Below are 21,973 nucleotides of genomic sequence, written 5' to 3'. Positions count from 1 at the left end.
TACAAATTTTTAGTTAACATGCATGGACTACTACTTAAATAGCTACTTACTGAAGAATCATTCAAGTTTAGATAAATTAACACTTACTAAAATAAAAGCACAAATGAACATTTCTATGAAACTACAGTTAGAAATAGAATATTGGAACCAAAGGAGAAATAAGTTTTGTAGAGTTTTAATCTCAATATAAGCGATCTCCCTTATGTTAAACACATTTTTCTAAAAATACTTAGGAATTAGTGTTTTTTAAAATACAATAAGGCAATACATTTTCACTTATTTTTAGAGCGTATACTAGCAATTTCTCTGGAATCATTTACATTTGGTTCTCCTTGTAACAAAGCCCAAAAATCTATTATACAATAATTAAGACAGAGGGTGTATAGCTTGTGGTCAATTTACAAATTCAAGCTGATAATGTCCATTATTTCAGTCTCTATTCAACTAATTAAATCATAGGTAGTTCTAAAAATAAAATATTAAAATGCAAGCTTAGTTGAGGTAATCATTTCTCCAAAGTATTCTGCATTTTGTTATTATCGTGAAGGGATTGACCATTATGATGTTGAATGATTTTATAAACCAGAAATATTCTAACATAAATTGCCACTTTATAAATGTAAACCCTAATGTTTGAGAATATGTGAAAGAAATAATAAGGCCTTCTGGTTTTTCAACCTTTTATACAAATAAAATAATCACTTTGGAATAATCTACCAAGTATTATGTTTAGTCCTATATGAAACAAAGCGATTACATATAAAGTAGAATACATGTCTAGGAATATATTCAGGATATTGAGAAGTCTTAAAACTTATGTGACAGTGCATGAAAGATCTAAGGATGCTGATTTCAGAAAAATAGCTACCTTTGAACAAATGATCATTAGGTCAGGAATTCACTCAATCTTCACAATATCTCTGATGCCACAGCAGAAAGAGCATAAAGCCTATGAAGAAGGAATTTGCTGATCTCTAACAAAATTGTACATATACTGTTCTTTTGACCTGGTGATCCCACTTCTAGCCATCTCCTAACACCAACACACCTGGTACAATTATAAAATGATACAGAATTATTCACTACAAATTATTTTTAATAGTAAAAGATTGGCAACAACACAAAAGATTCTCAACAGTGTATCCACATAATGGATACTCCACAGCCACAAGAGGCTGAACCTCCAAATAAAATTAATGAAGTGGTATCCAGTATATATTATTAAATGAAAAAAATAATTTAAAGAATAATGTATAAAGAATGCTATCTTTTATAAGATTCAGAGGGAGGGGGATCAAGAATAAGAATACAGTATCTATATTTGTGCTTGTGATTATCTACATTTGCAAACTGACAGACTGAAACAAATAAAAACATTATTGGCAAAAATGAGGTGTATATTAGAAAGACTTGTCTGAATATGTATTTTCACATGGTTTTGACTTTTTAACTATATGTTCTACAAATTGTCCCAAAGAATGGAAAAAAAATCAAGAAGGCAAAAGCCCTGTTACGCTAAATTTTATCAGAAATATCAATATGAATGTATTTCATTACATATACTTTTATATAGAGAGATATCTATTTATTAGCTCTGTCTACAAAAAATGCCTGGCAGAAACGATAACAAATTGACAATGAGTACATGTAGTGCCAAGATTCTGATCTTTATTTTTTACTGATTGATTGATTTGTAGACAGAAGAAAGGGGAGGGAGAAAGAGGGAATGAGGAAAAGAGAGAAAGAGACAGCAAGAGAAAGAGGAAGAGATTAGGCGGGGCAGGGGGAGAGAAACATCAATTTTGTTGCTCTGCTTGTTTATGCATTCACTGGTTGCTTCTTATAAGCATCCTCACTGGGTATCAAACCTGCAACGTTGGTGTGTCGGGAGGAGGGTCCAACCAACCGAGCCATCCAGGGCAGAGATTTTGATCCTTAAGTACTGCTCTACTTCTGGCTGGGTAGCTGAGTTGGTTAGAGCATCACCCTGATATGCCAAGGTTGTGGCAACAAGGTTGAATCCTGGTCATGGCACATACAAGAAGCAACCAATGAATGCATAAATAAGTGGGACAAAATTATTTTTCTCTCTAAAAGTCAGTAAGTTAAAAAAAATTACCATTGCTCTATTGAAAGGAACCAGGGCTAGTTGGAGATTCCTGTGCTAGAATGAGTCTTCAAGTTGACTCCCAATGATCTCTGCCTCCAAGTATTTATGCCCTTCTAGAATCTCTTTCCATGATGAATAATGCTGACATGTGTAACCAACAGAATGTTGTGGGAAAGATGCCGTGTGACTTTTGAGGGCTAGGTAATAAAAGACAGAATTGTCCACCTTACTCTCTTTCAGATTTGTCCTGCTTTCCCATCTTCCATCACTCACTTTAGGGGAGGCAAGCCGCTGTGTCATGAGTTCACTCAAACAGTCCTATCAATAGGACTATCTGCTGAGAATTTCAGGCTTCTGCCAACAATCAACACTAACTTGCCAGCCATGTGAGTGAGCCATTATGTAGTAAATTAACAATCAAGCCTTTAGAAGTTAAAAGCCTTGGCAAACATTGCAACTGTGATCAGATGAGACGCTAAACCAAAAGAACAGCTAAGCCACTCCCAGTTTCTGACCTATACAAACTATGAGATAATGAAAGGTTGTTTTAAGTGTCTAAGTATTGAGAAATTTTTTACATAAACAGTAAAGGTAGTACATAAACCTGGGCATCCTGCTTTAGAAGACAGCAGGAAAGTGCTCCAAAAGTAAGACGTGTCAAAAGGATAAGAAATTACCTGGAAGAGTCTCTCAAACTTAGGACAATATATATTTTTTACCTTTACTTTAGAAAATTTGAAAACTAGTTATTCTGTCATTATTGTTTCATCAATTCCCCTAAAGTTTTTTTCCCTGGTAAGATTTTAAGGCAAATTCTTGGTATCTCTTTCCAACTCTAAACATTTAAGTATTATCTTTAACAGAGGAAGACTTAAGAATAATAAATGTTACAGTCTCCAACAAAACTCAATAATTTAAAAAAATATTTCATTGATTATGCTATTAGAGTTGTCCCAATTTTTCTCACTTTGCCCTCCTCTACCTGGTACCCTGCATTCCCTACAGCAATCCCCCCCACTCCCGCTCCCTTCAGTTCATGTCCCTGGATCATGCATATAAGTTCCTTGACTATTCCATTTCCTGTACTGTTCTTAATCTCCATCTATTTTGTACCTACCAATTTGTACTTCTTAATCCCTGCACCTTTTTTCCCATTCTCTACCTTCTCCTTTCCAACTGATAACCCTTCAAATGCTTTCCATATCTATGATTCTGTTTCTGTTCAACTTGTTTGCTTAGTTTGTTTTTTAGATTCAACTGCTGATATTTACTTTTTGCCATTTTAACATTCATAGTTTTTATCTTCTTTTTCTTAAATAAGTCCCTTTAGCATGCCATATAATAATGGCTTGGTGATGATGAACTCCTTTAGTTTTACCTTGTCTGGCAAGCACTTTATCTACCCTTCAATTCTGAATGTAGCTTTGCTAGATAGAGTAATCTAGATTGTAGGTCCGCGCTTTTCAACACTTTGAATACTTCTTGCCAGTCCCTTCTAACCTGCCATGTTTCTTTTGAGAAATCAGCTGGCAGTTTTATGGGAACTCCCCTGTAGGTAACTAAATGCTTTTTTTTCTTGCTGCTTTTAAGATTGTTTCCTTACTTTTATCCTTTGGCATTTTAATTATGATGTGTGTTGGTGTGGTTCTCTTTGAGTCCATTTTGTTTTGGACTTTGAGCTTCCTGGACCTGTATATCTATTTCCTTCACCAAATTAGGGAAGTTTTCTTTCATTATTTTTTCAAATAAGTTTTCAATTTCTTGCTCTTCCTCTTCTCCTTCTGGCACTGCTATGATTCAAAGTTAGACCTCTTGAAGTTGTCCTAGAGGCTCCATAGCCTATCAATTTAAAGAAAAAATTTTTTTCTTCTTGCTATTCTGATTGGTTATTTTTTCCCCCTTATGTTCTGATTAATTGATTAAATTCTTGGTTTCACCCAGTCTACTATTGGTTCTCTGTAAATTTTTCTTCATTTCACTTAGTGTAACCTTCGTTTCTGCCTGGGTCTTTTTTTATGCTGTTAAAGTACCCAATGAGTTCTTGGAGCATCTTGATAACCAGTGTTTTGACTTCTGCATCTGATAGGTTGCTTGCTTCCATTTCATTTAGTCCTTTTTCTGGAATTTTGTTCTGTTCTAGCGTTTGAGCCATATTTCTTTGTCTCTTCATATTGGCAGCCACTCTATGTTTGTTTCTATGTATTAGGTACAGCTGCTTTGACTACCTTAAAGGCATGGCCTATTGTAGAAAAGCAAACTACTAAGTTGGATGGGGCAGAACCTTAGGTAATTGCAAGGGCAGGGCAACCCCAAGAACCAAGTTGATGGAGTCTCCAATATAGTGTTACCACTGTGTGTCTCTGTGTGTTGGAGGGCTCAGAAAGGAGACAATGCCACTGTCTGGCCTCTGGAGTTCTGTCAGGGAAGAAGCTCTCCCTGGCCTTCCCTCTGATGCCAGACACTGCAGTTTCTCCTCATGTGCCACTGGTGCCATTCCAGCTGCTGTCCCAGTTCTGAAGCCCAGAGGGAGAGAGTCTACATTAAGTCCTAAGTCCTTTGAGGGCCCTTTAGGAGAAGACTCCTGAGAATCATGCATTTTCTTCCACTGCCCCAACCCCCACGGGTTTTACAGACAGAAGTTGTAGAGACTTATTTTCCTGGTACTAGAATCCTGGGCTGGGTGGTTTTGGGCAAGGCTGGGATCCCTCGCTCTCCAGGTATCCCTCCTGTTTTTTATCTGCCACACATGGGCGTGGGATCACAGTTCCCTGTCTCTGTATCTCTGTCCCTGCTACCTGTCTGGATGAATGCGTCTTCTTTAATTCCTTGGTTGTGGGACTTCCATACAGCTCAATTTTATGATGATTCTGGGTGATATCTGTTTTGTAGTCTACTTGTAATTTTTCCTGTGGTTGTATAAGGAGGAGAGACATGTTTACCTATGCCTCCATCTTCGACACCCCCTATGATCTAAACAATTTCTTAGTATCACTGCATACCCACTCCATAGTGTTCTTTCTCTAAAAAAAAAAAATAGACCCTTACCCAAGGACATTTTTTCATTGCTTTTAGAGAGAGGAAAGGAGAAAAAGAGGTAGGGTGGGGGAGAGTATGTCCGAGAAACACTGATATGAAAACCATCAACTGGTTGTCTTCTCGTACATGTCACAATCGGGGACTGAATCTGCAACCTGAGTATGTACCCTGATGGGGAATCAAACCTGCAACTTTTTGGTATACGGGACGAGATGTTCCAACCAACAGAGACAACACTGGCCAGAGCTCCACAGCTTCGTTAATCTCCATTTTTTTGACTCTTTTCTATAGCTGTATTCATATTTAACATAATTTTTGAAATGGTTCAATTTATGTCAGCCATTTTGCTGTAGTGATATGTATCTCTCATGTCTTTTTGTATTTGTTCATTCTTCCCTGCTTCCTTTGGGGCTAAAATCTTATTAGTGTACTATCTTAACTTCTCTGTTGATTTTGTTTCCTGTTAGGTATAAGTGGTTGCTTTAGGGATAACATATACTTCTTTGACATATTACAATCAACTCCAAGTTAATATTGTAAAAATTATAGCAAAAAACAGCAATTTTGTTCCAATACAGTTTCATTTCCTTTACCCTGCTTTGTGCTATTCTTTTCACATACATCATATCTATATATCACATAATCATAATACTACAGTGGTATAATCATTGCTTTGAATAATCTCAAATCCCTTTAAAGAAATTAAGAAAAAAGAAAGAAAAAATATATAATATACATTGCTTTTTACATCTACCACATAATATTTACTATTTCTGGTATTCTTCATCCCTTCCTGTTGATTGAAGTTACCATTTGTTGTTATTCTTTACAGCATGGAGGATTTCTTCTAGTATTTCTTCTATGGCAGGTCTTTTAGCAATATGTCTCTCAATCTTTATCTGAAAATGTTTGTGTTTTGCCTTCATATTTGAAAGGTAATTTTACTGGACTTAAAATTCTTGGTAGGCAATTTTATTGTCCTTTAGTGAATATGTCATTCTGTGTATTCTGGCCTCTACCATTTCTGAAAAGAACTCAACTGCTAATCCTACTGTTGTTGTCCTCTTGAGTTTTCTATTGTAGCCTTCGAGTTTTGGCTTTGGCTTTCAACAGTGGGACTAACCTGTGTCTAGAGGTGGAATCTTGTTTTTATCCTATTAGTTTTATTAAGCTTTTTGAATTTGTGGATTAAAGTTTCCCATCAAATTTGTGAAATTTTTAGCAATTACTTCTTCAAATATTTTTGCTTCCTATATCTTAGTCTCACTCCTTTCTTTGTGAGACTCTATTATATAAATCTGGTGCACTTACGTTGTTTCACACATTTCTGAGGCTCTTTTCTATTAAGTTCAATCATTTTTCCCCTCTGTTTTTCAGAATGGACAGTTTCTATTAATCTACTTTCGTGTTCACTGTTTCTTTCTTACCTCATTTCAAATCTCTTATTAAGCCTATGTAATAAATTTTAAACTTGTGTTTTTACTTTTCAACTTTAGAACTTCCATATGAATTTTCATTACTGAGATCCCTTATTTTGGGGGGTTCATTTTTTCTGTAATTCTTTTAACATGTTTTCCTTTGATTATTTGAACATATTTATTTTTAAAAAGGCTCTGATGTCTTTGCTAAATCTAACAGGTGGACCTACCAAGAAGCCATTTCTATTGTCTGCTTTCCCCACTGAGTATGGTCATCTTTTACTGTTTCTTTGTATGGCTATAATTTTCTGATTGACATATTTAAATAATATATTAAATACAAATTTTAACTTAGTTTTTAATATTTAATTTTAAAAATAAGCAACCTTTAACTTAAACTGTGTATTTAGTGTCTCTCATGATGTGTGGCCTCTGCTTGCAATTTTCTTAATGCTTTTTATCCTGTCTTCTCAGGGCTCCCCTGTTTTTCAACAGATTATTGGTTAATGTTTTGGGCAGAGGTTGTGCTCAAATATTCCAAATTTACAAGTCTGATTTGTTTGAGGGTTAGAGAACATATTCAAAGTTTGGCAAATTCTTAAATTTGGCTTGACTTACTTTTTAAAAAAATATTTATTTTTAGAAAGAGGGGAAAGGAGGGAGAAATAGAGAAAAAGAAATATCAACGTGGGAGAGAAACATCACAGTGATTGGCTGTCTCTCACCTGCTCCTAACTGGGGAAATAGCCAGCAACCCAGGCTTATGCCCTGACCAAGAATGAAACCTGCAACCCCATGGTCCACAGGCTGGTGCTCAATCCACTGAGCCAAATCAGCTAGGGTGGCTTGACTTATTTTTCTATCACATTCTCTCAGGTTTCCCAGTCAGCCAAGGCTGTGTGGAGAGCTTACCTAATCCTTTCAGGGATTTCCATTTCCAGAACTTTTTAGTTAGATTCTTGGCTGGTCCACTGTTCTTATCAACTGGCACCATAACCTCTGAATATCACAGATACAGATTTTCCTGAGTTGTTTCTACTGAATTTCCCATTTCTAGTTGAAAAGGGGACCTTTACCACTTGTCCCTTAGTGGGTCTATCCTCTTTATCAGAGAAGCTATTGCTTTTTGTAGACAGTACCATTATGGCAAAACTACAGATCTTACTGATCGAACTTCTGGGGTCCATGTACACTGTGACCCCACATAAGACTATATTTCTGCTGCTTCTATCAGAAGTTTTAGCAGTTTTTTAAAAAAATGTTATCAATTAAAAAACCTTTGGTGAATTTCCAGAGCCCCGATATAATTTTTTTTTAATATTTTATTTATTTATCTTTAGAGGGGAAGGGAAGGAGAGACGGAGAGAAACATCAATGTATGGTTGCCTTTTGTGCATCCCCTGCTGGGAACTGGCCTGCAGGGAACTGGCCTGCAACCCAGGCATGTGCCCTGACTGGGAATCGAACCGCAACTGTCTGGTTGGCAGGCCCGCGCTCAATCCACTGAGCTACACCAGCCAGGGCTTCCGATATAATTTTTATTTTAAACAAAATTTCCAATTTTATACTGGCATTTTTTTTTTTTGCAGAGAAATTGCCTGCCTCTTCATATCACCAGAAATAATCTTCCCATCTGTGATTATCTCAATTCATCAATAATACCAATAACATCTGCATTATTAGCCTACATATTACAGATGAGGAAATAAAGGCACACAAATAATAATCAACTATCTGAAGATTAAACACAGTTATATAGCTAAATGAAGAGCTTGCCAACTAGGTAGTTTGCTTTTACAGTCTTTTTGTACTTGCAACAGGTAAGAATGTGAAAATTCTTTCTAAAAATTTTTTTATCCTCACCCAAGGACATTTTTTTTTATTGCTTCTAAAGAGGAAGGGAGAGAGAAAGTGAGAGACAGAAACATCAGTGCAAGGGAGAGGCATTGATTGCTCCCTTCTGTATGTGCCTATACTAGGAATTGTACATGCCCAAACCAGGAAGATAACCCACAACCTACGTATGTGCCCTGACTGGGAATCAATCCTCACAACCTTTTGGTTACAGAACAATGCTCCAACCAATTGAGCCACATCGACCAAGGCTTAAAATGTTAAAATTCCTTTTTTAAAATTAATTATTTATTTTTTAGAAATGGGAAAGGAGGGAAAAAAAGAGGGAGAGAAATATCAATGTTTGGTTGCCTCTTGTGCACCCCCTACTGGGGACCTGGCCAGCAACTCAGCCATGTGCCCTAGACTGGCCAGCACTCAACTACTGAGTCACAGCAGCCAGATAAATGTGAAAATTCATAAAAGTATTAGAACTGAAGCAAGTAAAGGTAGGAGCATGAAAGAAAAGAACCTATTTCTGGAACCCGAGTACAGCAGACAATATAAAAATGAAACACCACACCATGTATCATTCACAAAAATATTAAGTTTTTAGGAATACATATACCAGTAAAATTTTCAAATATGTAAGACAGGTAATGACATTAAACCCTTTTTGTAGATTATCACTAATATAACTTACTCTCTTGCCAGTACCCCTTCCCACAGGAGGATGTGCCTCAGCAGCTTGACGAATTGTACAAACCATTAGCTCTATCAGAGCACTCTCTTGACGGTCAGACATTGCTAAGATAAAATAAAACACATCAGTATGAGATTTATAAAAAATATATGAATGAATACAATGGTAAAAAGTTGTAAATATATTCTATTACTGATTATTTTATATACTGAAGATCTGTACCTTGTTCTTTGTTAAAGAAGTAGTATGTGCTTGTCATATAAGCAATATATATATAAAGTAAAGAAAAAGAAGATGAAGTCTAGTTTGTTCTAATAACTGCTTCTGATACCATGCTTCTAGTTTCTTCTAATACCGTGTTTCTGAGTTAAGCAGAATTTCACTGTACTTCCTTCTACATCATTTGAAAGATCACATAATAAGATATTGTTTTTAAAAGTTAACAATAGATTTTGAATATCTTTCTAGTCACTGCATACTATGTATAATTATCTTACATAACTATCAATTATTAATTTGTTTCAGAATTGTCAACCTACTAATGTTCAAATTGTTCCCAAATTTTGTCATTATAAACAATATAGCAATAAAATACAGATATATTTGTTATTAATATTTTTATTTCTGCAGAATACATTCCTAAGAGAAGAGAAATGGGTCAAAGGTTAAAGTCTCAATACTGACAAAGGATCTTTATTGCAATTACTCTTTCAACTGCAATGAGGAGAATATCTGGTTTCTCAGATTCCTGCCAGCACTGAATGTTATAAATCCATTTAATTTTTGCCAACCCAATGACTGAAAAATGGTACTTTATTGTTATTTTGCTCCTTCTTATCTACTAATTAGTGGAGTGTATTTTCTTATTCATTGATTTTACATTTTTCTGAGATTTTTCTATACTTATTCTTTTCCCATTTTTCTAATGTCATTCACCTTGCTTATTTATAAACTCTTGAATATTAGGAATAGTAACTTTGTCTTTTGAATGAGGCAAACTTTTTTCTCCTAGTTTGTCCTTTTTGTTGGTAGTCTTCATGGTTTCTTTTGTGAGAAAGAGAGTTAACTTTTACAAAGTCACATGTGCATCAATTTGCTTAACAGATTCTGGGTTTCTTTTTCTACTTTCCAGTTTTACTGGGATATAATTGACAGAATGCCACTGTATAAGTTTAAGTTGTACAGTACAATAATTTAACTTATATATATTATGAAATGATTACCATATAAGTTTAGTTAACATCTATCATCTCATATAGATACAAAAGATTTCTAAATTTCTTGTATTGTTTTCAAAGGTCTCCTTGTTCTCAAGATTAACATTCTCACATTCCACAGATGGGGAAATGAGCCACACAGAGAGGTTAAGTAACTTTTCAAAGCATTCAGTAATAGAGATATTTATGAACCCATTGTAGCTTTGACTCCAGAGTTTGTGTTCTTAATTAAGCACTATGACACACTGCCTTTTTTACATAAGCTTAAAATTCTATCAATATATAAAATTTAAAATCATTTTGCTTACTTCTTCCTCTTTACCTCACAGAACTCTCTTAAACCCTCTGGAATTCAGACTGGTATTTTAAGAAAATTATACATTATACTGAGAATGACTGACATTTATATAACCTTTCTAGCCAGAAACATGGTAAAACATATAGTTTTCCTCACATTGATTCTGTACTCTCTTTGTTGTATTCAATCCTATGTATTTTTAAAGGTAGATGTTGACACTAATTTGAATAATTTAATTATTTCCGCCTCCCTTTTCCTATGTGTCTCCTTTCCTCTGTATACTTAGTTGTGTTAAAGACCAACAGATGTGGAGATTATAGAGACAGAAGTAGGTATAATTTTTTTTTTAAGATTTTATTTATTTATCTTTAGAGGGGAAGGGAAGGAGAAAGGGAGGGAAATACCAATGTATGGTTGTGTCTTGTGCATCCCCTGCTGGGAAGTGGCCTGCAACCCAGGCACGTGCCCTGACTGGGAATCAAACTGTGATCCTGTGGTTCACAGGCCCACGCTCAATCCACTGAGCTACACCAGTCAAGGCGGAAGTAGTTAAAATTTGAATGAAAAGTAATTAAGATTTAGAAATTTAGAAGTTTATACTAATTATTTTAAAATAAATTTAAGCAATGACAATGAAAAGGCAAACATAGATATAACAACATCTTGTCCTTTATTGTGTACCAAAATGATCTTGTATAGGAATATGTATGCACATCTTAATTCAATCATTTTTGTTAAAATATTTTATTGCCTTAGGAAAAATATATGAACTTTAGTTTGTCTTAGGAAAATCACATGAAAGAGCTTCAGCTTTACTCTTTATACTCCCTGATCCAATGCCTAATAATAAGGAAAAGCTTTCCATCCAATAAAACTAAGTTTCTATTTTTATGATTCTGTAATTTCATAATTTTTCACATTTGGCTTGGGATAAAGGATGATCTAGTTCTATGAAAAGCAAGGACAGACAGATCAAGTTATCTTAAGTAAGAAACCATTCCCCTACTATATACTAAACTACATATTAGTGCTAAAAAATAATTCAACCATACAGTGTCCAATGACATCAATTTTGTTATTTACTTTATAATTTGAAACCATCCAATCAGACAAGGTAAATGCAAAATACCTGAAATTTAATTGAAATCCTGTTGGGATAAGACAACAAAATCAAACAATAAAAACTGAAAGCAAAGCAAGCCTTAAGCCAGAAACAAGAGCCAAATGTAAACTGGCACAAATAGGTAGCTAGCTATTCACACTATAAATTATGAGCTAACTATACAACTTTGAAATCTTTGGAAACCTCTTTGTACATCATCTCTCTTTCTTCATTATTGATTTTATTCTTACCACCTTGAACTTTGACTTCCCTCCTTTAACTACCACTGAAAAATGATTAAAAGTCACCAATGACCTAAATCATCTAGTCCTTTTCCTCCTCTGCATTTGTGATGTTAATTTATTCAGCTCTCCGGAAACCTCTCTTTACTGGGCTTCTATAGGGTACAATTATCTGTTATCCTTTTTATAGCTTGCTAGAGTTCTTATCTCTCTTGCTCTTCCTGTTATTTTCACCTGTCTGTAATCTTTAAAACTTAGTCATGGGCTCTCTCTCTCCTTACTCCTTTATATTAGTATTTCCCATAGAGACCACAGCAAAAATGACTTAAGTGGTCTTCTGCCTACTCCAAACCACATTTACAAAGAGCATCTTTCCTAAAGTATAAATCTGATCACATTACCTCTCTCTTTAAAATACTTCAGTAGCTCCCTACTACATTTAGAATGAACTAAATAATTCCAACTCATGAACAAAAAGGTTCTACATAATCTGGCCCCTGATTCTTTCTCATCTTGTGCTACTGGCTCACTATGCTCTCTGTATTACAGCTCCTAAAAAGAAACAATATCATTAGGCTTCAGATATTCTGCAAGTATTATTTACTCTATCTAGAAAGCTCTTTTTTGATATTTCCCATGGTAAGCTTCCTTGTTGTTATTATCCACTACACTTATAAACTTTTGAAATTATTCTGTTTACTTGGTTTTGGTATGCCTTACCCACTAGAATGTAAGCTCCATGTGGACAGTGAACTGATTTCGGTGCTCAGTATACTAGTTTGTACACAAAGAGAGCCAATAAATATTTTAAGATTATAAAGGAGTTGATTCCCTGCATTGAAGAATTCCATTTACCCACTGGATAGCAATTTTAGAATTGCAAATAACCAAAGATGATCTAATTGAAGGTCTTTAAAAAAAAAAGATATGGAGGCTGAAAAACCCAGGGAACTTAAATCACTTACTTATGGTTTTGTTGTTGCTTGGTTGGTACCTGTTACCCGGCTGCTCAGATTATACTAAAAATTTATTATGCAATTTGGCTTTTCTGTAGAATACATACACATGCTCAACAAAAAAATTTCCTGTACCTTAAAAATTTTGCAAAGTAGTCTTAAGGTTACCATGATTTTAATTTGCTATTGGTAGTCTTGAACAATGTATCTGTTTTCCCAAATTCCAGTACTATTATTTCCAACCACTAACTAGACTTTCATCTATTGGAAAATCAATTACATTTTACCTACCTAAAATATAATAATTTCCCATAAGTCTTAAAATTAACAAGTTACTAGTAACATTTTTATATCCTAAAATATGGCAAAATATTAGCACAGAAAATCGATTTGGTTGGCATTCCATGCCAGAGCTTGTATGTGGCACTGTATGCATTTAGACAAACACATGAAAAAAGTAGTATCCCAAATAGCTCTGCATTTGTTAGGCATAATCCCCCAGCCTTGTCTTCCCAGATTCCATCATACCGTAAAACTGTGGTTCACTTAGTTTTTTCTCCATTTTATAACTCACTTCTTTTTTAGCTAAAATTGAACCAACAACTCAAGCCAAAATATCTTGACTGAAAATTAAATCTAATGTCAACTAAATTTAAAACATAACAAAAGAATAGTACATTTATTTTAATGAGGTAAATCTATCTAGAATACCTTGATAACTGACAAACTTAGTAATTACTATTTACTGACTTAACCATCTTATTTAAATGAGAGTTAAAAGTCAACAATACCAAAGCTAGCTCCTTGGATCTTCCTTTAATGTATACCCCCTGCTTCTCTTCTCCTTGGAAATAACCTTACAGGACTTGGGGTGATTAAAAAGAGTTGGAATCATAATATACAAGAAGCTCTAATCCAATGTGCAGATTCTATGGCCACAAGCACAAGAAGGAAAATGGATGAAATGTACTAGTAAACACTACCCCATGCACTTTGTTCAAGTGTTGATTGGGCAAAAGTAATGAGAAGGGAAGTTGATTTTATTAAAGAAAATATTAACATTAGTTAGAAATAGAATGTATGAGTCAGTGAACTTAGCAGGAACATATATAAGTAAAATAAAAAGACAAAAATATAGAATTTATGTTCATATTCCTGTGATCACAAAAGTAAAAGGAATCCAGTATTTTCCTTTCAGTTGAGAGTTTGACCTTGTAAGCAGAAGATCCTGCCACCTAAGTAATAAGGCCAACTTCTTACCAAAAATATGGAGAAAAAACAAACATGCAAATAAAGTAAATAATAATCAGAGGTAGAGCCATATATGCTATAATAATTTCCACCTTGAAACAAAATCTATGGAAAGTTTGGAAAAGATTTGTGTTACAGGTTAAGAATGAGGTTATAAGTCAAAATTTTTTAGTTTAAAAGAGGCAATTTGGGCCAGTCTACTGGAATGTAACTGAATATGATGCATACCTGTTGTTTCTCTCACTGAATTTTGTCAGAGCCAGAGTAGACAATGCCAGTTGGCATCACTACTTAGAAAGAGCACTGGGGGATGGTCACTTTCCTGGTGACCTGTTTGGGTAGTCTACTGAAGGAGATGGCTCATTCTGCTTTTATATTCCCAAGGATTTTTAACCATATAAAAAACAGGGGAAGCAGAACAGAGAATTAACAGCTTAATTTAATTACATTTAATCCTTACAACAACATAAGGTAGATAGGGAAAATAATCTTTTTGTTACAAAGAAAAGGAAGCCAACAATCAGAAAAAAATGAAACTTCAGTCACAAAGGATAAAGTAAAAAATCTGAATATACTTCTTTCAATTCTGAAGTCCATGTTCACTCTAAGCCTCATTTACATCAAAGTTATCATCTATATTCCAGGACTGTTGTATGAATTAAACTAAACAGTTTTTTAAAGCACTATTGTGGGCTAGTTTGAAATACAAACTATATGTAGGTAAAAGCATTTCTCATTTTAAGGATCTAATATTCATATAAGCTTTTAGAATATTAACTATACATATCCAATTTGTTGTTCATGTTATTATGTAACATGTAATAAGATGTATACTTCAGAAATTATCATATAACAATTATACCTATTTCTTGAATAGCTAGGTAAATGATTTTATTTTTGACTTCCTGATTTTAATAATTAAGAAAATATAACAAAAGGATATAGTTCTAGTCTAATTAAATCTTTTTGTGTCAAAGGCCTTTCCAAATTCATGTACAAATATAGCAAAAAAATTCTGGATACTCATTTTTGTTTTTACAATTAAGTATGCTCACCTATATTCATTTTTAAGATGTGATCTATACAAGATGGTGTTATTATTAATAGAAGCTCATAACAATATACAGATCAACTTATCAAAATATCATACCTTCCTCTCCTTGAACAGGTTCTTCTAAGAGCAACTCTGTCATACATTCCCAGTCTTTCAAAAGTTCTTGAGAGCTCTCCCACAAACTGTCCACCAGGTAGGCTGCATGTTCGTGCAACTAAAAACAACAAATCAAGTGTGACAGAAGAACATTTAATGAAGAAACAACTAATAACATTTTGAGTTAGTAAATGATTTTCTTCATAATTAAAATGGCTTGTTGACAATGTCCCCAATGTATTCCACTGTCATTAATGGACTGTACTTTGTAAATTCATATAAAAAATGTTTTTTACAGCAGTAAATAACATTGTTTACAGATGAGGAAACAGAGTAAAATGAACAGAACTCTTAAAATTATAAACATGATCACTTTTAATTATTCTTATAGTGTCTCTTGTAATTATCCCTTTTTCAAAAAAAATAAAGAAAGAAAGAAAAGAAAAACAATTACTTTCTCTGAGAATTGCACTTGAAACTTTCGTACCAGCTAAGTATTCAGAACTATACATCTCTCTCACTTTTGGTCAAGGTCAAAATGTAAGTTACCCACATCTCTGTTTTCTACTTTTATTTCCATTTAACCCAATGAATTCCACATGTAACCTTACCCCCAATTTTTGCCATTACTCTTCACAATTTTCTTGAAATGTTCTCACAGTAAACAAACACCAAGTTTCTCATCTAATACTTCATACCAAACTCTCTCCCACTTGTTATTAAACCATGAAGATTACTCCAATAAAGCTGTTTAGGGAAGGTAAACAAAGAAAGTGTTGGCCTTGCTCTTGTTTCTGCTACTTAAAATGGACTTTTCCACTGTTGTATAAAATTTTTTCCATCTTTAAGGCTCATGACATGGACCTAAACCACTATGTGGATTGGTGCTTTCCAAGTTATAGATTGCACTCTTTCACTGTCTGTTAAACTTATTTAAGGCATTAAAACCAGAGTTTCTTTTTTTTTCTCAAAAACTGAAACACAGTAAAGAAGAGTACATAGCACAAAGATAGGTAAGTTACACTTTATATAACTCTTACTTCAGATGTATGTGCTCGTACTTGGTTTTCTCCTAAGTAGTTGTCCCAAAACTTAAACCTTTCTAGACCTACTGGTTGTCTACTTGGTATTTTAGCACATTTAGCATGTGAGTTAGTTTTCTTCCTCATATGTCAATTCTACTATTATTCTTAACTTTAATGTGCATTTGAATTACCAAATTAAAACTCTACCTCATTTGACCTTCAAATTCTACACTTCATTTCAAATCTCATATTCTGGCTTGTGAAATGCTTCATGAAATCCACCCCTGCACACAAACCAATCTCCCAATGGTTTCTGTCAATGTCAGATTTGGTAATATCAATTACCATCTCTGCTTGGGAAAAAACGTAAGCAAAGGTTTGCAGCAAGGTATCTTCAAACTTTCCAAATTTACATATCCTAAGGAAACTGTTTGTAGATCACCATTAGTAACATCATTACCAAAGTGACAGGCATTAAGTAGCATACAACTTGGTGTCAAAAATGAAAATCAGCATCAGTAACTAGAAAACAAACCGTTTCAAAATTGTTGCTATTAAAAGCTACGCTGAAATGGAGTTATTAATTCATACAGAGTTTCAGGTTATGAAGATTTTTGAAAAGTTCTGGAAATGGCAGTGATGGTTGCACAGCCATGTGAATCACTTGGTATCAATGAACTGTACAGTTAAAAAGAATAAAAAATGATAGTTATGTGTATTTTTCCATATTAAAACAAAGATCCTAAGCTAAATAAACTTGCTTTTATGTCTACCTATGTGTCATTACAGTGTGTCTGTAGAATAGATATAAAAAGGTTAATGATTATATTTTTGGTGGATTATATCTCCTACTCTACAAAATATCTCCCTTGTTCTCAATTCTGGTTTATCTTACATGATATTGCCCCCTGTTATTTTATAAACATTTTAAAATTTCAGGCCTTTGACCAGTTTGTTTAATTCTTGGTGTTTATTTATAAACTTTCTGTGTTATTTTAATTAAGATGTGTTTTTAAACAACATTTTTTCATTTATTTATTTCAACCCTCGTTACAATCTGTTTTTTAATAAAGCAAGTTAATCCATTTACATGTATTAGTATTACTGACATTGGAAATAATTCTGGCACATGATTCCCTGTGCTTAACTGAAAACATTCTTATTTTGTCTGTGCTTCCTTCAGTTTTGACAGAGAGAAACCTTTACTGTTGTTCCATTCATTTATGCATTCAATGACTAATTCTTGTAAGTGACCTGACCAGGGACTGAACCTGCAACCTTGGCATATGAGGACAACACTCTAACTAACCAAGCTACCTGGCTAGGGCCCAGTTTTATTTTCTAACATACTGGGATGGCCAAAAACTTAATTTGTTTTTTTCCCCTGTAAGATGGCTCTAGTAACAATTAGTTGCTTTAACAACATTCGAAACAATTTTGTTAGACTGTATTGTGACAGCTGTCTTATCAACGCACAATAAAAAAATCATCTTCTCAGGGACTTTTGCCAAGATGGAGGCGTAGGTGGAAGCACTGCACCTTCTCGCACAACCAAGTTTAAAAACAACAAAGTTTTGGCAACAAAACCGCAGCCAAACTACAGAAAATTGAACTATACGGATGTCTGACAACAACGAACCCTTCGGCCAAATTAGTAAGAGGGGCAGAGCCAACAGAAGAGCAGGGTTGGGCACAAAAGATCCACAGGACCAACACGGCACGTGACCCAGGTGCGAGACCCAGGTGCACCAGCAGCCGTGGGCGAATCCCAGGTGTGAAGCAGCGGGTGGACCCACTGAGGGCTCACCACGGTCACACATTCACACAGATAAACCAGTGAAGGAGACAGCAGTAAGACAGACCATGCAGGCCCCAGTGACGAGAAGTGGCAGAGGGGACCGCCATTATACCTCTCTGACCCCGCCCCCACATACAGCGTCACAAACCAGCAACCTGGGTGGCCCCGCCCTGGTGAACACCTAAGGCTCCACTCCTCATACCTAACAGGCACAAACAGATCAAAATATGGCTCAAGAACAACTCAGAGCCCCAGAGCTGATAAATCTAAGCAATGAAGAAATAGCCAAACTTTCAGAGGCACAATTCAAAACACTGGTGATCAGGATCCTCACAGAACTGGTTGATTTTAGTCGCAAATTAGAGGAACATATGAAGGCTAAACTAATTGAAATGAATGGAAACACACAGGAAACCAATAGTAATGGAAAGGAAACTGGGACTCAAATCAAAGGAGTGCACCAGAATAAGAAAAAAAAAAGACCAAACAGAAAAGGATGAATAAACAAGAATTCAAAAGAAAATGAGGAGGAGAGGCTTAGGAACCTCCAGGACATCTTTAAATGTTCCAATATCCGAATTATAGGGGTACCAGAAGGGGAAGAGGAACAGTCACAAGTGGAAACCTTATTTGAACAAATAATAAAAGAGAACTTCCCTGTTCTGGCAAAGGAAATAGACTTCCAGGAAATCCAGGAAGCTCAGAGAGTCCCAAAAAAGGTGGACCCAAGAAGGAACACACCAAGGCACATCATAGTTACATTAGCCAAGATTAAAATGAAGGAGAGAATCCTAGAAGCAGCAAGAGATAAGGGGACAGTCACCTACAAAGGACTTCCCATCAGACTGTCAGCTGATTTCTCAAAAGAGACCTTACAGGCAAGAAGGGACTGGAAAGAAGTATTCCAAGTCATGAAACCCAAAGACCTACATCCAAGATTGCTCTATCCAGAAGAGTTTTCATTTAGAATTGAAGGGCAGATAAAGTACTTCTCAGATAAGGTCAAATTCAAGGAGTTCATCATCACCAAGCCCTTATTATATGAAATGTTAAAGGGACTTATCGAAGAAAAAGAAGTTAAAAAAACATGAACAGTGAAAGGACAGCGAACTCACAGTTATTAACAACCACACCTAAAACAAAAGCAAACTAAGAGGACAGCTAGATCAGGAGTGAACCACAGAAATGAAGATCACGTGGAGGGTTAGCAACAGGGGAGTGGGAAGAGGAGAAGGGGGGAGAAGGTACAGAAAATAAGTAGCACAGACCGTAGATAGAAAATAGATAGGGGGGAGGGTAAGAATAGTAGGGGAAGTACAGAATCTAAAGAACTTGAGACACGTGTTCATGAACTAAAGATGGGGGAATGGTGGGGGAGGGGTGTGCAGGGTGGAGGGGAACGGAGGGGGGGAGTAGAACAAATGTAATGGTATGATAAAAAAAATGTTAAAAATAAATAAATAAACACATCCTTACCTTGAATGCAACTCATCAGCTAGATGTGCACCTGACTTTATTCTTTCTCTATTCATTTCCCATTTGCTTACACAAATATTGGCAACTCCATCACTGTTACGCTCTACGCTCTGTCCCACACCCCACACCTTCCAACGACTCAGTTTGTACTTCTAATTTTAATTTTTATATAATTTTGTTTATCTATTTTTCATTCCAACAAAGTTTCTCCAGCACCTTCAATTTGAGCAGTTACAGAATCTTAGAAGTTTCTTTTCTTCCAGAATATTACAACACAAACCAAAAATGCTTTTTACAAAGTAAAACTAAAACTCCCAAATTTCTAGATTTTTCTCCACTTTCTTTATGACCCATTTCACACCCATTTCCAAGTCAGATAAAACAGCTTGTTCATTCAAGTTCTCTTGAGAGGTTTAGCTTGCTGTTCTTCAATATCATAACAGTAATAGGAAGTAGCATTTTAGTGAAGAAATCAAACTTCACTTGTGCAAACAGATTCTGATACATAATATATTATGAATATAATAATAAGTTATTAAGTGATCATTCACATGGAAATACTGCTATGTAGCTTGTAAAACTACAATTCAGATCATTTACTTTCATATTTTTCTTTCTCATTAAACAATATAATACTCAAACAAGATAGGACAAATAATTTTAACACATGACAATGTTCAAAAACTGTTCGAGTAGTATCATTTAAAAACTAGACAAAAAAAACTTGAGAAAAACACAAAGCAACAGTAAGTATGCAGTACTGTAATAACTTAGTGAGGACCTCAACAGCAGAATATAGATCCAGTCAGAAACGAAGGTTACATTAAGTGAAATAAAGAACAATTTACAATAGTAGAGTGGATGAAGCCAAGAATCAAATCAATTACTTGGAACATAAGGAAACAAAAAACAACCATTGAGAACAAGAAGAAAAAGGGAATCCAATAATAAGCAGGCTCTGGGACAACCTCAAGAGGTACAACATTTGCATCAGAGGGGTGCCAGAAGAAGAAAAGAACAAGAAATTGGAAATCTATTTGAAAAAGTAATAAAAGGAGACTGCCCTGATTTGGTGAAGGAAACAGACATGAAAGTCCAGGAAGCACAGAGAGTCACAAACAAGATGGATGCAAACAGGCCCACTCCAAAATATATCATCATTAAAATGTCAAAGGTTAATAATAAAGAGATAATCCTAAAAGCAGCAAGAGAAAGTAAGTTAGTTGCCTACAGGGGAGTTCCCATAAGACTATCAGCTGATTTCTCTAAAGAAACTTTGGAGGCTATAATGGACTGACAAGAAATATTCAAAGTCAAGAGAAGCAGGGATCTACATCTGAGATTGCTCTACCCAGCAAAGCTACCATTTAGAATCAAAGAGCACATAAAGAGCTTTCCAGAGAAGAAAAAAATTAAAGGTATTCATCATCACCAAGCCATCGTTACATGTAATGTTAAAGGAACTTATGTAAGAAAAAGATTAAAAGTATGAATAAAATGGTAAAAAATAGGTATCTATCAATAATTGGATCTAAAAAAACAAACTAAGCAAACAAGAACAGAGACAGAATCATAAATACAGAGAATATTTTTATGGTTGCCAGATGGGAGGCAGGTATGAGGGAATGGGCAAAGAGGTTAGGGGATTAAGAAGTACAAATAGGTAGTTACAGAATAGCTATGGGAATACAGTACAGAAAATTGCAGAGTCAGAGAATTTATGTGCATAACCCATGGACATGAACAAAGGTGAGGAGATTGCCTGAGGGAGTGGGGTTGCTGGCTGGAGGAAAGCACAGGGGCAAAATCAGGATAACTGTAATACCATAATCAAAAAAATATAATTTTAAAAAAGGAAAAAGAAAAATATCAATTTGAAATAGTATAGTGACATGGGAACATGAATAATAATAATAAAAACCCCCCAAAACTATACTGCATGGACAGAAAGCCAAATTAGACCAGGTAACCAGAATGTCACTACCCCTCCACTCCCTGCTAAACAAACAAGAAAAACAAACAAACAAAACAAAAAAACCCTCAGAATTTCATCTCTGTAATATCTGTTTGCTTTTCCTAAATTGACACAAAATATTCCAAAAGCCTGCTTTTTTCATATAGCTTGTATTTTCACGCAAGCCTACTTTGTCCCCAGGTCATAAAAGGAGTCAAGTAGAGCCATGGCTACCTCCCCCACACAAGTAGTTCAGAGGACCTTTCTTTCTCCGGTGCCATCTTCCTTGTTTAAGCATAAGCTTAGTAAAACATGTCTGAAAACTGTTTCCTCTTAGTTTAATCGTGGGGAAGTCAACACCCCAATGCCAGCACAAATTAATTGTAATAGATAACAATTTTATT

At 35.0% G+C, this 21,973-nt stretch overlaps 1 protein-coding gene across 3 annotated transcripts in view; it reads right to left on the bottom strand.

Annotated features, from left to right (window-relative positions):
* Positions 1–21,973, bottom strand: part of STAG1 (stromal antigen 1) — a 388,204-nt gene that overhangs the window by 78,462 nt on the left and 287,769 nt on the right. For all 3 annotated transcript variants that reach the window (XM_053669339.1, XM_053669338.1, XM_053669340.1), the window contains 2 exons: positions 15,317–15,434; positions 9,101–9,204 (listed from right to left, as the gene is read on the bottom strand). In XM_053669339.1, the coding sequence (XP_053525314.1) occupies positions 9,101–9,204; positions 15,317–15,434 (222 nt within the window). The remainder of the gene's footprint in view (positions 1–9,100; positions 9,205–15,316; positions 15,435–21,973) is intronic.

This window comes from Artibeus jamaicensis, unplaced genomic scaffold, assembly GCF_021234435.1.
Source record: "Artibeus jamaicensis isolate MK-2021 breed Jamaican fruit bat unplaced genomic scaffold, CSHL_Jam_final contig_519, whole genome shotgun sequence".
NCBI lineage: Eukaryota > Metazoa > Chordata > Mammalia > Chiroptera > Phyllostomidae > Artibeus > Artibeus jamaicensis.
The sequence above is the reverse complement of the archived record's forward strand: the minus strand, read 5'-3'. Positions and strand labels throughout refer to the sequence as shown.